The following is an 11,893-nucleotide window of genomic DNA, read 5'->3' as shown; positions in this document are numbered from 1 at the left end:
TTTCATGTGAACCATAACCAGATATTTCTAATTATACCTTTGTCATGCACAAGTGGGATATGCCAGTTTTAGTCTCCGTTAATGTGGTTTATTGCATTACAAAACACATTCGGACTGAGAGAAAAGACACGAGTCTCCTCCTGCCCCTCCCTCCGACCCCCAAACCGATTTCATAGACCTTTTCCTTTTTTTCCCCTTGTCTCTAGTTACATCTTGGAGAGTGAACTTTTTTGTGTAGCGTACTCATTTTTGACGGTACCCTTTCAAAGCGTCGGGTATCCTCGGTGTCCTGAGATGAACAGAGCTCCCAATGTGGCTCTGTCCCAGAATGCTGCTGAATGAGGCAGTCTCTGCCCGGCCCGGGACCCAGTGCTTGCTCCTGATTCCCTACTAGACAAACTAAGCTAGGCTGGTGCGAAGCCTGGGTGGTCTGCCTCAGGCTCGTCCCTTTAAGGACACCGGGACTGGAAATCGTGCAGTCCCAGACTCCTCTGCATCTCTACTCCCAGGATTTTATAACTTTTCCAAGTAGGAGAATCACGCACTAGTCAGAGGATCAGAGGAATTCTTTCCATCCTAACCAGATTCCTACCGGGAAAGGAACCCCAGCGACCAGAGACCACAGCAGGTTCTCCATTCCGAGGTAAAAGTCTTCTGAGAGAGGCTGCAAGAGCAGAGCCGCAGATGCAACTTTTAGTTGCTAAGTAACACCAGGGACTGCAGCCTGAGCCCCTAAGTGCATGAAAACTGGAGGGAACCAGCACTACCAAAGCCGGAGCTCTTAGAAAGCTCAGCTGGTTGGTAGCCTGCAAAGGGAACAGAGAAAGGAGCCAGGGCTCTTTCAAGAGCCAAGAAGGGAGCCTTCCGCCCCTCCCCCACCTGCTCCCCCTCCGTGCCTCCTCCCTGCCCCCTCCCGTTACCCTCTCACCCGGACAGCTGTCCAGCTCTTGTAATTCATTGGCTTCCCCCGCCCCGCCTTCCGAGTACCACCCCAATCCAGTTTAGCCCCCTGCCTCACCCGCTGACCTAATAAGGCCATGCACACTGCAGGAGACCTATATAAAAGTGAGGACTCTTGGAGGCTTTGTCGGACAACAGGAGCAAGAAAAAGAAGGAGCTGTCCAGCGCCGAGAAACAGGAAAGGTGACCATGGCCAAGGAGTGGGGCTATGCCAGCCACAATGGTGAGTGGGGCCAGGACACTACAGAGTGTGCCTGCATTGCACGGGTGTACAGGTGGAAATAATTAAGAACTAGCACATACTGAGAGCTTTCTGGTGTCCCATGCTGCTGGTCTTTTCAACATGACGCACTGTTTTCCTTTCCACGGAGGAACCTGAAGATCAGAGACACACTCATTATAACTAGTGTAAGGTCCGTGCGTTGTCTGAGAAGTCACTCAGCCCGAAGTCAGGTCCAGTTGAATTTATTCTGTGAGACTGATCAGTGAACACTTGGACTCCTCGAGCTTGGGGTCCTGTAACAATCTTTGCTTTGATCAAGTCAGTCTTGGGAAAAAGAAAAAAAAAAGTGTCCCTTTCAAGCTGCGAAGTACTTCAAAAATATGGGATCAATCTGTGATTCATTTCAAAGATAAGCGTTTCTGTCTACCTGGTTTTCAAGCGGGGTGGGGGGAGGGGCGGGGAATGCAGAGATTGGAGTGCTCTTAGAACATAGGTAAGCAAGATTCTAAATAGGTTTGAAATCAAAGTGCTGTGTTGCTCAATCTGAACCAGAGACCTTTCTGTAATCACTCTTTGGCTTCTGTATACTTTGCTGGCATAGTTCACTAGATGGAGGCCGTGGGCTCTACTATTAAATGAATAAATTCCCTTTCATTTACTTCCTAGGTCCTGAGCACTGGCATGAACTTTATCCAATTGCCAAAGGGGATAACCAGTCACCCATTGAACTGCATACTAAAGACATCAAGCATGACCCCTCTCTGCAGCCTTGGTCTGCATCTTATGATCCTGGCTCTTGTAAGACCATCCTGAACAATGGGAAGACCTGCAGAGTTGTGTTCGATGATACTTATGACAGGTCCAGTAAGTATAGTGCTTGGGAAGGGTCATGGGGGTGTTTTCAGCATCTAATGGCAAGACACAATTTGTGTCACAGTAACAGAATCGTGGGAAGAGGGAGAAGCCCGTCCCTGAAATGGAGATGACTTTAGGCTTGGCTCTAGTCCTGGAGAACTATATTCACACAACGAAGAGGAATGTCACACCCTCACTTTGCTGCAAAATGGCCATATACCCAAGCTAAAAGTTAGCAAAACACTTCAGAGACAGTATGGACAGGGAGGGGAGGACAGGAAGCCCACGTGGACTTTCTGGTCACCGAAAGACAAGCTTTTATGGTTCTTGATGATGTGGAGAACAGGTTCCCCCGTGATGCAAGAAATAAAATGGACCCTCTCTTTCCTGGTGGCCAGAAGGAGGCTAATCAATATGAAAAGGCAGGGCCACTGTGTGAGTTAAAGTGGCCAGGCTTCAGTAAGTATCTCACTGGTGTGAACCGAAAGAATCTTTGTGGTGAGTGTTTCAGACATATATGACCACTTTTTCTTTGGTCAATGTTAGTGTGAAACTGAAACTTTCCTGGGAGTTTTTTTTTTTTTTAAACCTACATTAGTAACTGATCTGTGAAATAAAATAAGACTAATTTGAAATACTTTGAATATTTGAATACTAATTTGAAATTTCAGAAAGGTTTGGTAGCTCATACCTGTAATCCCAATACTCAAGAGGCAGAGGCAAGAGGATTCCCAGAACTATGAGGTGAACCTGGTGTTGCTAGTGAGTTCCAAGCCAGCTGGGACTAGAGAGTGAAACTCTGGAAAAAAAAAAGAAAGAAAGAAAAGAAAAAAGAAAAGAGAAAGAAGTTGAGCTTTAGTTCATTGCAAATAAGTCTAAGTGAGAATTAGTCTTTAGTAATTAAGAACGCAGTTTCCTAGATCCACATGCCTCACTAAGCTAAAATATCCTTTGTTGATAAACATGAATAGCCATGCTGGTGATGCCATCAGAAATAATGATGGGGTGACAGACTACTCCCACCTTCCAGGGAAGGAGGAGAGCGAAAGCTGACTGCTTCTTGAGCAAGTGTTGCATGTTACTCTTCCCCAGTTTTTCTTTGACTTAAAAGCTCAAGTGTCATTTAGAAGAAAAAAAAAACCAAAAAACAAACTATAACAGGAAAAAAAATGAAATAAAAGTATCACTCACCATGCAGAAACACATGAAACAGCATTTTTTAAAGTAAAATAGTTGAATGTTAGAGATTTAATAATTAGAAAATGAACAAATAAATAATAAATAATTAACGATAAACTAAACTAATAATTACTAATAAATTAATAGTAATTAGTCAATAAATTAGACTCATATCCCAAGTTATAGCTATTCCCAGGACAGGAAACTACAAAAAATGCAACTACTTCCCTTCCATATGATCAAGCTGGTTCAAGCCTAAAATTGTTGCTTGAGTCTGCACTGTGGGGTTTCCTGTGTCACTGAGAGAAAGCAAGCCGTTCTAAAATAGCTGCCATTACAAGGCTATTTGCCTTGCTACATCTTGATCTTAGAGTTTCTGTGCTGTTTTCACCATCCTTGGGAAGATATCTGAACCTTTAAATTATTCTCTAGGCAGAAGGAATTGAGACCAAATTACATGGGAGATTAGGATAAGTGCTGTCTGTACAAGCCCAAACTATTGCCCAAGAATGATCATATATAGCCGTCCACCTTGACTAGCTTCCTAGGAGATTCCTGAAGTCTTGTCCCATCAGACTTGAGTAGACACAGTCTAAAGCAGATGTGCATGAGAGTTCTCGCACGCCATCTATGAAAAAACACAATTAAAAGTGGGACTTAAAAAAGGAATTTCTGACTGCTCCATGATCCCTGACAGGGCCACTGTGAGATGAGCTTAAATCTCAGTTAATCCTCACAGCGGCTCACAAAGTGTGGAATTATTATCACCTTCTCAGAGTTTCAAAGACCGGTTCAGAGAAGTTGAGTGTCTTGCCTGAGATGGCACAACTGTGAGGGTGTGACTTCAGAATGGTACCTAGATCCTGTCAAATGTATGGTTCTCCGCAATAGTCCTGCACTGCTAACCTGTTCTAGGGCCTTTATAGCACTTCTGCTGCTTTAATTTCTTTTCTAGAGTGTTAAAATGATGAGACAAGAAAACAAAAATAGGAGAGAAAAGAAAATTCTTACTTTGATATATTCTGATTTCAAGTCACAAGCACTGTGGGAATGGTTCCATGTTCCCAGATGGTGACATCTTTTACCCATGGAGTCATGCTTCAAGACTTGTTTCAAGAGTGCTTGCTTCAGACAGGGCTCTGCAGAGGCGAGCTGAACTCACCAGTCACCGTGTTATTTTATTCACAGTGCTGAGGGGTGGTCCTCTCACTGGACCTTACCGACTTCGCCAATTTCATCTTCACTGGGGCTCCTCTGATGACCATGGCTCTGAGCACACAGTGGATGGACAGAAGTATGCTGCAGAGGTAGGAGGAACTGCCCCATTCACTCTAGTGACAGCAAGAACAGTCAACATGGGAAGATTAGAAACAACGACACAGCCCTTTCTGCTTCAAGCCTCTCACTGAAGATAGTAGCTTTAACATAAAGTGAAGCCACCAAGTATCCTAAGTAGACAAGTGGGTTAACATCCTCCGTGAATATTCCCCAGATTACACTGAGAAATGGGCCATAGATTTGAATAGAACCAGAACAGTACGGAAGCAAATTCATGTGAAACTCCTATATGCGTTAGCTCATTTGAGCTGCACTACAACATTATGTACAACGTTACAAATAGGCAACGGACACACATAGGGTTACATAACAGGCGGAGTGACTGGCCCTGGTGTCTTTGTATACGCTAGCTTCAGATACCACTTTTATGACATATATGAATCAAAAACAGCTTCAAGCAATTACAAACAATTCTTACTTTCTGCTTGCTTAAGGAAGTATGCTCCTACACGTATGCATCTCATTTAAGGCAATAATTTGCAAATGGAATAAGACAGGTCTCCTCTGTTTTTATTAGGATGCCAAGCCTGTTTAGCATTGACGAGAAGTGAACAAAATTTCATCTTTTCTGCTTTGGTCTTTTCCAAGGCAGATGAGCACTGGGATAGACAGAAATGCGGCTGTGGCTGCACACTGTATCTGATCTTGTGGGGCATCACTGGCTACTACGCCGTTGGCTAAGTAAACTCAAAGACACTCTGACCAGACCTGGCCATGTTGGCGTCCAGATTAGAAGAGATAAGGCATGCTTAGGAGGATATAGCCATTCCTCTACAGCCAATCTAGAGAGCTAGGGTAGAGAGCAGTAAACTATTAGGGATGTCTTTCTGCTAGAGTTTTCCTCCACCACTGGAGAAATTTCAGGCTATTTTTTTTCCAAATGTAGAAAAGGCTTTGAGTGCAACGCTTGTGTCTGGAATTATCACACATTTGTTTGAACTTGAACATAACATTTAAGCAGCATATCTCTTGCTATCATAAGTAACTCAATATGGGCAACCTGACTGTTTAAACTGTGCTCACATCCTAAATTAAGATAAGCCAAACACTGTCTTAGCAGAAACAGGAGCTTCCACACATTTTTTTTTTTATCTGAACTATTGAAATTTCACCAAAGTATTGCTATTAATATTTAGAGTTTCATCAGCTTCCACTAAGAGGTCCAGGAACAACCTTGAGACTGCACACATTTGGGTCTCTTGTGGATAATAGTGCACATTTCCATACTGAAGGATTTACTCTCACAACCTGTGTTTGGCGGTTACAGCTTCACCTGGTTCACTGGAATCCAAAGTACAACACCTTCGGGGAGGCTCTGAAGCAGCCAGATGGAATTGCTGTGGTTGGCATTTTCCTGAAGGTGAAGTAAACACTGATACTAATTTTTCTTTCTCAGAATGTAGCCCCTTACTAATGCTTCGGGGCCCACAAGTTCCACTCCTTCCTCATGTTGGAGGCATGTCTGAGGGCAGAGGCTCAAAGCTCCTTCCAAAGGCAAGAGCGTGACATGCGTTCATTTTCCTTCTCCACTGCTCTATTTCCATCACACTGGAAACCAGAAAGCCAGTGCTGGGAACTTGTGTGATGCCAAGTGCCTGGCTAGACTCTCCTTGGCTTAAGGAGGCCACCACCCACAGGATCTCAGGCTAGGGTGGCAGAAGGAATGTGTGTGTTGTTCAGCCAGCCTTGGTTTAAAGTGGACTTAGTGTTATTAACACATGAACTTCATGGTAACCCAATCTGAATTTTAAGCCTGCAGTGAAAATCCGGGTTTTTTTTTCATTCCAAATGACCTAGTTTGTTCCAGGTTCTGAATTCACTGACTGTGAGAGGAAAGAGCGGGTTTGGCTCTGGACACAAAGTCTACTCTGACTTTTACTCTTTAAAGAATGAGATGAGGGTCAAGGGACAACATGTAATTTTGTGGTTTTGTGCTTCAGAGAACTGAAATCCAAATTTAGATCAGAAAATATATGCTCTACAATCTTTCAGGCTGAATAAACTTATATTTGGCTTAACATGAGAATATGGAAGGCGTAAATACTGATTACATGGGTCAAATCAGTCACTAAGATGATCTTCAATTATGGCGGAGGGGGACATATCTCATTGGATGCCATTTTCTTACAGATAGGCCGGGAGAAAGGCGAGTTCCAGATTCTCCTTGATGCCCTGGACAAAATTAAGACTAAGGTAAGGGTGAATCATTTTCCCTCTGCAAAGTAAAGACAGTATCAATTGTTGTTTTGAATTTCAGTAGAGCCTGTCCATGTCTGATGGATACCCTACGTTTGCATACAAATTGCAAATTTAAATTGTAAAGTAAATTTGTTTAATGCTGAGACCTTAAAGCAGGGTCACAGCTGTTATTTGAATTGTCAGTCAGCCTTTCAGATGAGGACTTCCCTAGGAAGGAAGTGAGAGGGTCCAGGGTCTCCTTTCCCCTCTCCTACCAAGGTGGGCACAGGATCACGGAGGTTCTCCAGGCCAGGCACAATCCTGGTATTGTCTGTTCCTGGTAGCTCCCCATGTTTTAAATAGTAATAGTAAACTCTTGTAACTAATAGACACATGTTAGTTGTCTTTGAGGTTATTCTAAGGAGCTGCTTTTGGTGTAATACTAGAAGTAAGTATTCTAAGCATGGAATGTACTAAAGTCAAAGTCTTCACATCAAACTTCCAAGAAGTAATTCCATTCCAGCTCAGACTCCTTTGGGAGAAAGGGCAGACTCTCAGCCCCACCCACCGTGTAAACAAGGAATAAAATATTACGCTGACTGTGACAGACAAAGTTGGAACACCAAGCAGATTCCTTTTCATCTGTCGTTTACTAGTGAAGATCCTGAACCTGTTCAAATATCTGCTTTCCCTTTCGTTGTTGAAATCAGTTCTCGTGAATGAATAGATGAGGCCTCTAGGGGGCGCCTGGTGCACGGGCGAGCTTAGACAGCCGGCTTGGTGTCTTCCAGGGCAAGGAGGCTCCTTTTACACACTTCGACCCATCCTGCCTGTTCCCTGCTTGCCGGGACTATTGGACCTACCACGGCTCCTTCACCACGCCGCCCTGCGAGGAGTGCATTGTGTGGCTGCTGCTGAAGGAGCCCATGACTGTGAGCTCAGACCAGGTGAGCCCAACTGCAGAGCCCTGCGCGTGAACTGGGGACGACAGACAGCAAAAGCTGAAATAGATGCTGAGAGCCAGATTGGTGGCGTGGTCCTCAAGAGGTCTCAGTTTGACCTGCAAAAATACATGCAGCTTGTCCAGCTCAGTTCAAGGAAGCTTCCCAAGGGATAGTTGTACGACGCGATACCATAAGAACCGGTGGGATCCTGAACACATACATATCCATTAGTGTGAGTGAAGACTGGCTAGGAGATAGGGTAGCAAATTCAGGCCTGAGGAGGAGAAAGGTGCAGAAATGACTTACTTAGCAAGACACCTTTTGAGGGATGTTGCAATTCTCTAGTTTTTTCCAAAAAAGAACTTAAGGCATAGAAACAAAACTTACTTCTTCACAAGGGCAACCAAATGCAAAATCCTCATCCCAGGCCCAGGCTGTCTACCTCCAAGAGCCTCCAATTTCTCTTTTCACTCCTCCCTTACTTCCACTTATCTAAAGAATGTGCTGGCAACATTTACAAGACACCAAGGAAAGCTAACTGGGTGTGACGTAGAGAACATGGTTTAAGAAATCAGCCTATGTGTTTCTTCTGGGTGGACCCAAGAATAAACCAACACTTAAAAAACGAGTCAAGATTCAGCTCTAACAGTCATGTTAATTGGTATAAAGATTTTTAAAGTAGAATGACATTTTTTAAGGGGGGAAAGCTAAGAGAAAATTTAGTACTGAAGCATAATATATGTTAAGGTGACAGTGTACTTGTGATGCTCAGAGACAACTTGTCACCCTCTACCTTGTGAGTTCTGGGCCTCACACTCAGGTCATCAGGTTTAGCACCTTTACACACTGAACCATCTCGACTACCAAGGCATAATATTTTTTCTGATCCTTTAAGAAAAAGAGAAATAGTTCACAGTTTAACGTATAGCCCGATTTTAATTTCTTTCTAGTCCTTTGAAATGTAATTCCATAAATACTTGACTTGATTACACAGTGGGGGGGGGGGTTTATAGACGTTTTTCTTACTTGCAGGCATATCATAAGTCCTCCTCCCCTTCCGTGTAACGTGTGCATATACTTCATGCTGAACCCCGGTGGGGAAGGTGTTATTCTGAGAGCCGGGAATTCTGGATGTAAGAAACTGTCTGTGTTATGAGCTGGTGCTTGCAAACTCAGGACCTGTCTCTGGAGCGTGGTTTGTGGCTTGTCTCGCCCAGTTAGAAAGCCTGTGGTTTCTAACAGTCTGCTTCCCCTTGCAGATGGCCAAGCTGCGCAGCCTGTTCGCCAGCGCAGAGAATGAGCCCCCGGTGCCTCTGGTGGGGAACTGGCGCCCTCCTCAGCCGGTCAAGGGCAGGGTGGTGAGGGCCTCCTTCAAGTAAGGCTCTGGGCTTGCCCTCTTCAGGAAAGAAATTCTGCCCCTGAAGAGCCCGCTTGCCTCCTCCTGGTGCTCCCTGCTCCAAGCTATCCTACAACACCTAGAGGAAGAAGAGAAAGAGTCACATGAAACCGCAGTGCCTTTTGACATGATCTAACCCAGAAGCATGAATTTCACACCTAATCTTTTTAATAACCACCTTTTCTAAAATAAATAGTATTCCTAGTATGAATTCAGTGAAGAAGAAATAGATGGAAAAATAGCGACAGAGAACAGTGGCTTACTGAGAATGTTAAATTTCTCAGAATCTCAGTACTCCTGTTCTGAGGCTGAGTTACTGATATTACAGAAGTGATGGGTCCATGGGTATGCGGATATGGAGGGCTATGCCGGCCTTACCACATTTAAGCGAAAGCACAAGCTAAGATCATTGTACATTTCAAAAACTGAATCTGTAATGTGTTTTTACCTCAAATAATATCAGCAATACTCCATCACTTGTTAAAAATGTGCCTACTACCAAGTTTGCCTGGTTTTAATTACCTATAAAACACACCCGTAAGGCCAGGTATCTTAAAATGTTTGATCCAGCATTTAAATTTCTTCTTCATAAAGATGGTTTTCTTTGCCCAAAGTAGGGCCATTTATTTTTTATTTCACTACTTTAATCTTTGCATGCCTGTTAAAAACAAGACAAAATAAAAAAAACAAAAACAAAACAAACAAAACAAAAAACCGTCCCTCGTGTCTTTTAAGTTGGAGGCCGGAATGACTGGTTCCTGGAACAGGAAGGAGAGAATGTCACCACTGAGGCCAAGAGTTTGTATTGATTACAGAAACAATAAAGACAGGATGAAAATGAAAATAATGTTTATCTTCTTCTTAAGTGGAAAATGTAGCGTAATTTGTTTGAAGGCAGCACAGGAAGTGAGAATCTTCACTGTGGCAGTTTCCTGTGTTAGTAATTAAGCTTAGCTATAACTCAGCCCTCCAGTGCTGCCCTCTCCCGGTGACAATGACGGCTTCCCACAGAGAGTCCCCCTCTGCTTTAGTGTCACAGCAATTCCATTGTCCTTCTCCCTTAAGATCTCCCTTCCTTCCCTTCATGATCCAGTTTTCTAGTTTCACGAACCCCTGTAAGTCTACACACATACAATTTTAATGCTAAACTTTATGTATGAAAAGAGATATTCAGTATTTATCTTTCTGAGTCTGACTTATTATTTTTTTGTAATAGTAGTGTGTGGCATGTGCAAACAGAAAAGCAGTATGAATGACAAAATGAATGGAGGCCAGAGAGAAAGCGTCCCATGTTTGTTTGTTTTAATTTTTGTTTTTGTTGTTGTTGTGGTGTGTTTCTTCTTTGTAACTGAAGTAGCAATGAGAGGCTCGAGTTCTGAGTTCAGATGCTCCCATCCTTAGGAAAGGCCAAGGCAATCAGCAGGGGCGTCTGACCAAGCTGCCACCCTGGGCAGTGGGTGCTGGTCCGTCTCATCCTGCGACTGCTCCCAAAGCATCGTGTCAAAGTTGACCAGGACTCTGGGATTCAGGCCTGTGCAGCAAGCTAGTGCTCTTTTTGGACATAACAGCATCTTTTACACCATTTAAAAAAATTATACTTCAAGGTGACATGTCTCAACAGTGCAGAAATGCCTATATTTGACTTTAATACACTTAATATTTCTAAACACAAAGTCTGCCCGTACAGTCAAAAGGTGACTGTGTTTCGGCTCCTGGATGGCTGATGTGTTAGCGACTGTGGAAAAGGGCAGCGATAGGCACTGGCAACAGTCCTGGGTCAGGAGAGCCCTGAGACACTGGAAGTCAAACCACGTGACAAGGTCCTGTGAGGCTGAAGTTATTTAATAGATTACCACTTGGGTGAGGCAAAACCAGGTTGGTCAGTGTGGAGAGGATGTGTTAATTAAATCCCTTGAAATTAGGAGGTGTGGAGCGCTGATCATTAGTGGTAATTCACGAGCTGTTTGTCTCAGGGCAGTTAGCTCGGAATGTTCAGAGCTCTGTAAGGCTGTGCCCATTATCAGGTGGGAGGCACGTGGTCTTCTCACATTGATTAGAAATGGGTACTGCTCAGTACCCGGCTGGACAAGGCTGGAGGAGGCTGACTCCCTGGACCCTAAGCTCCAAGAGGACATAGGCTCTATTTCCACCATTGGCATTCCTCCACTGGCACCCAATAGTGTGTCCAGAAGAACGTGGCTACTTGCCAAGTTTTAGGTGAACAGATGATGTCATGAACAGAGGAAGGTGTAGCCTCTGGAATCTCACAGCACTGTGCATATTAATACTGCTTTTATTCATCTGAGTTTATTTTACATCTTCTTGGAAAATCATTTCATTGACTTTAGGTAGAAACTTCACTGTGCCCAGTCCACCCGCACTGTCAGTGCACACTGCAGTCACCCATCTTACCCTGCCCCTCAACATCTCACCATCCTTAAAGTTTGCTGCTATAATAAACTTCTTTTGGAGTATTGAAAACAGACATGCGCTTCTGCATTTAAGGGGCCGTCATTTTCCAGATGAGCTACAGGGCCCCAAGCAATTGCACTCCAGGCTTCCGCAGCTTGCAGAGCAGTGTGCTATGAGCTGCCATCTAAAAAGGCTCCGGAACCTGCCAACCTTATTCTTCAGGGTATAATTGCAGGTATCTTAGCATTTCAAAGTGGGGAGAAGCCAATGTAAATGAAGTGTTTCGTAATGTTCAGATAATGGCTTGCTTAAAAGCCTGCCTGGAGGCTGGCAGCAGGTGCTAGGCTGAGGGGTGCAAGTACATCTTAGCTCCTATATTTGTAAATTATATAATTGGGGACTCCAGTG

General features: G+C 43.9%; 1 protein-coding gene across 1 annotated transcript; it reads left to right on the top strand.

Annotated features, from left to right (window-relative positions):
• The first annotated feature begins 1,063 nt into the window (after window positions 1-1,063).
• Ca3 (carbonic anhydrase 3) lies at window positions 1,064-10,211 on the top strand. The gene is made up of 7 exons (XM_052180809.1): window positions 1,064-1,183; window positions 1,850-2,047; window positions 4,406-4,524; window positions 5,823-5,915; window positions 6,686-6,748; window positions 7,525-7,680; window positions 8,937-10,211. The coding sequence occupies exons 1-7, from the start codon at window positions 1,150-1,152 to the stop codon at window positions 9,054-9,056; spliced, it is 783 nt and encodes a 260-aa protein (XP_052036769.1). The 5' UTR covers window positions 1,064-1,149; the 3' UTR covers window positions 9,057-10,211.
• The last annotated feature ends 1,682 nt before the right edge of the window (window positions 10,212-11,893 follow it).

Source organism: Apodemus sylvaticus, chromosome 4 (genome assembly GCF_947179515.1).
Source record: "Apodemus sylvaticus chromosome 4, mApoSyl1.1, whole genome shotgun sequence".
NCBI lineage: Eukaryota > Metazoa > Chordata > Mammalia > Rodentia > Muridae > Apodemus > Apodemus sylvaticus.
Note: the sequence above shows the minus strand (reverse complement) of the source record. Positions and strands in the feature narration are given on the sequence as shown.

Bases quoted from the DNA above. Each gene is read 5' to 3' on its own strand.
- Ca3 (XM_052180809.1), top strand. From the start codon at position 1,150: ATGGCCAAGGAGTGGGGCTATGCCAGCCACAATG. The intron at 2,048-4,405 runs GTAAGTATAGTG...TTTTATTCACAG, and splicing joins TGATACTTATGACAGGTCCA to TGCTGAGGGGTGGTCCTCTC. The intron at 4,525-5,822 runs GTAGGAGGAACT...TGGCGGTTACAG, and splicing joins GACAGAAGTATGCTGCAGAG to CTTCACCTGGTTCACTGGAA.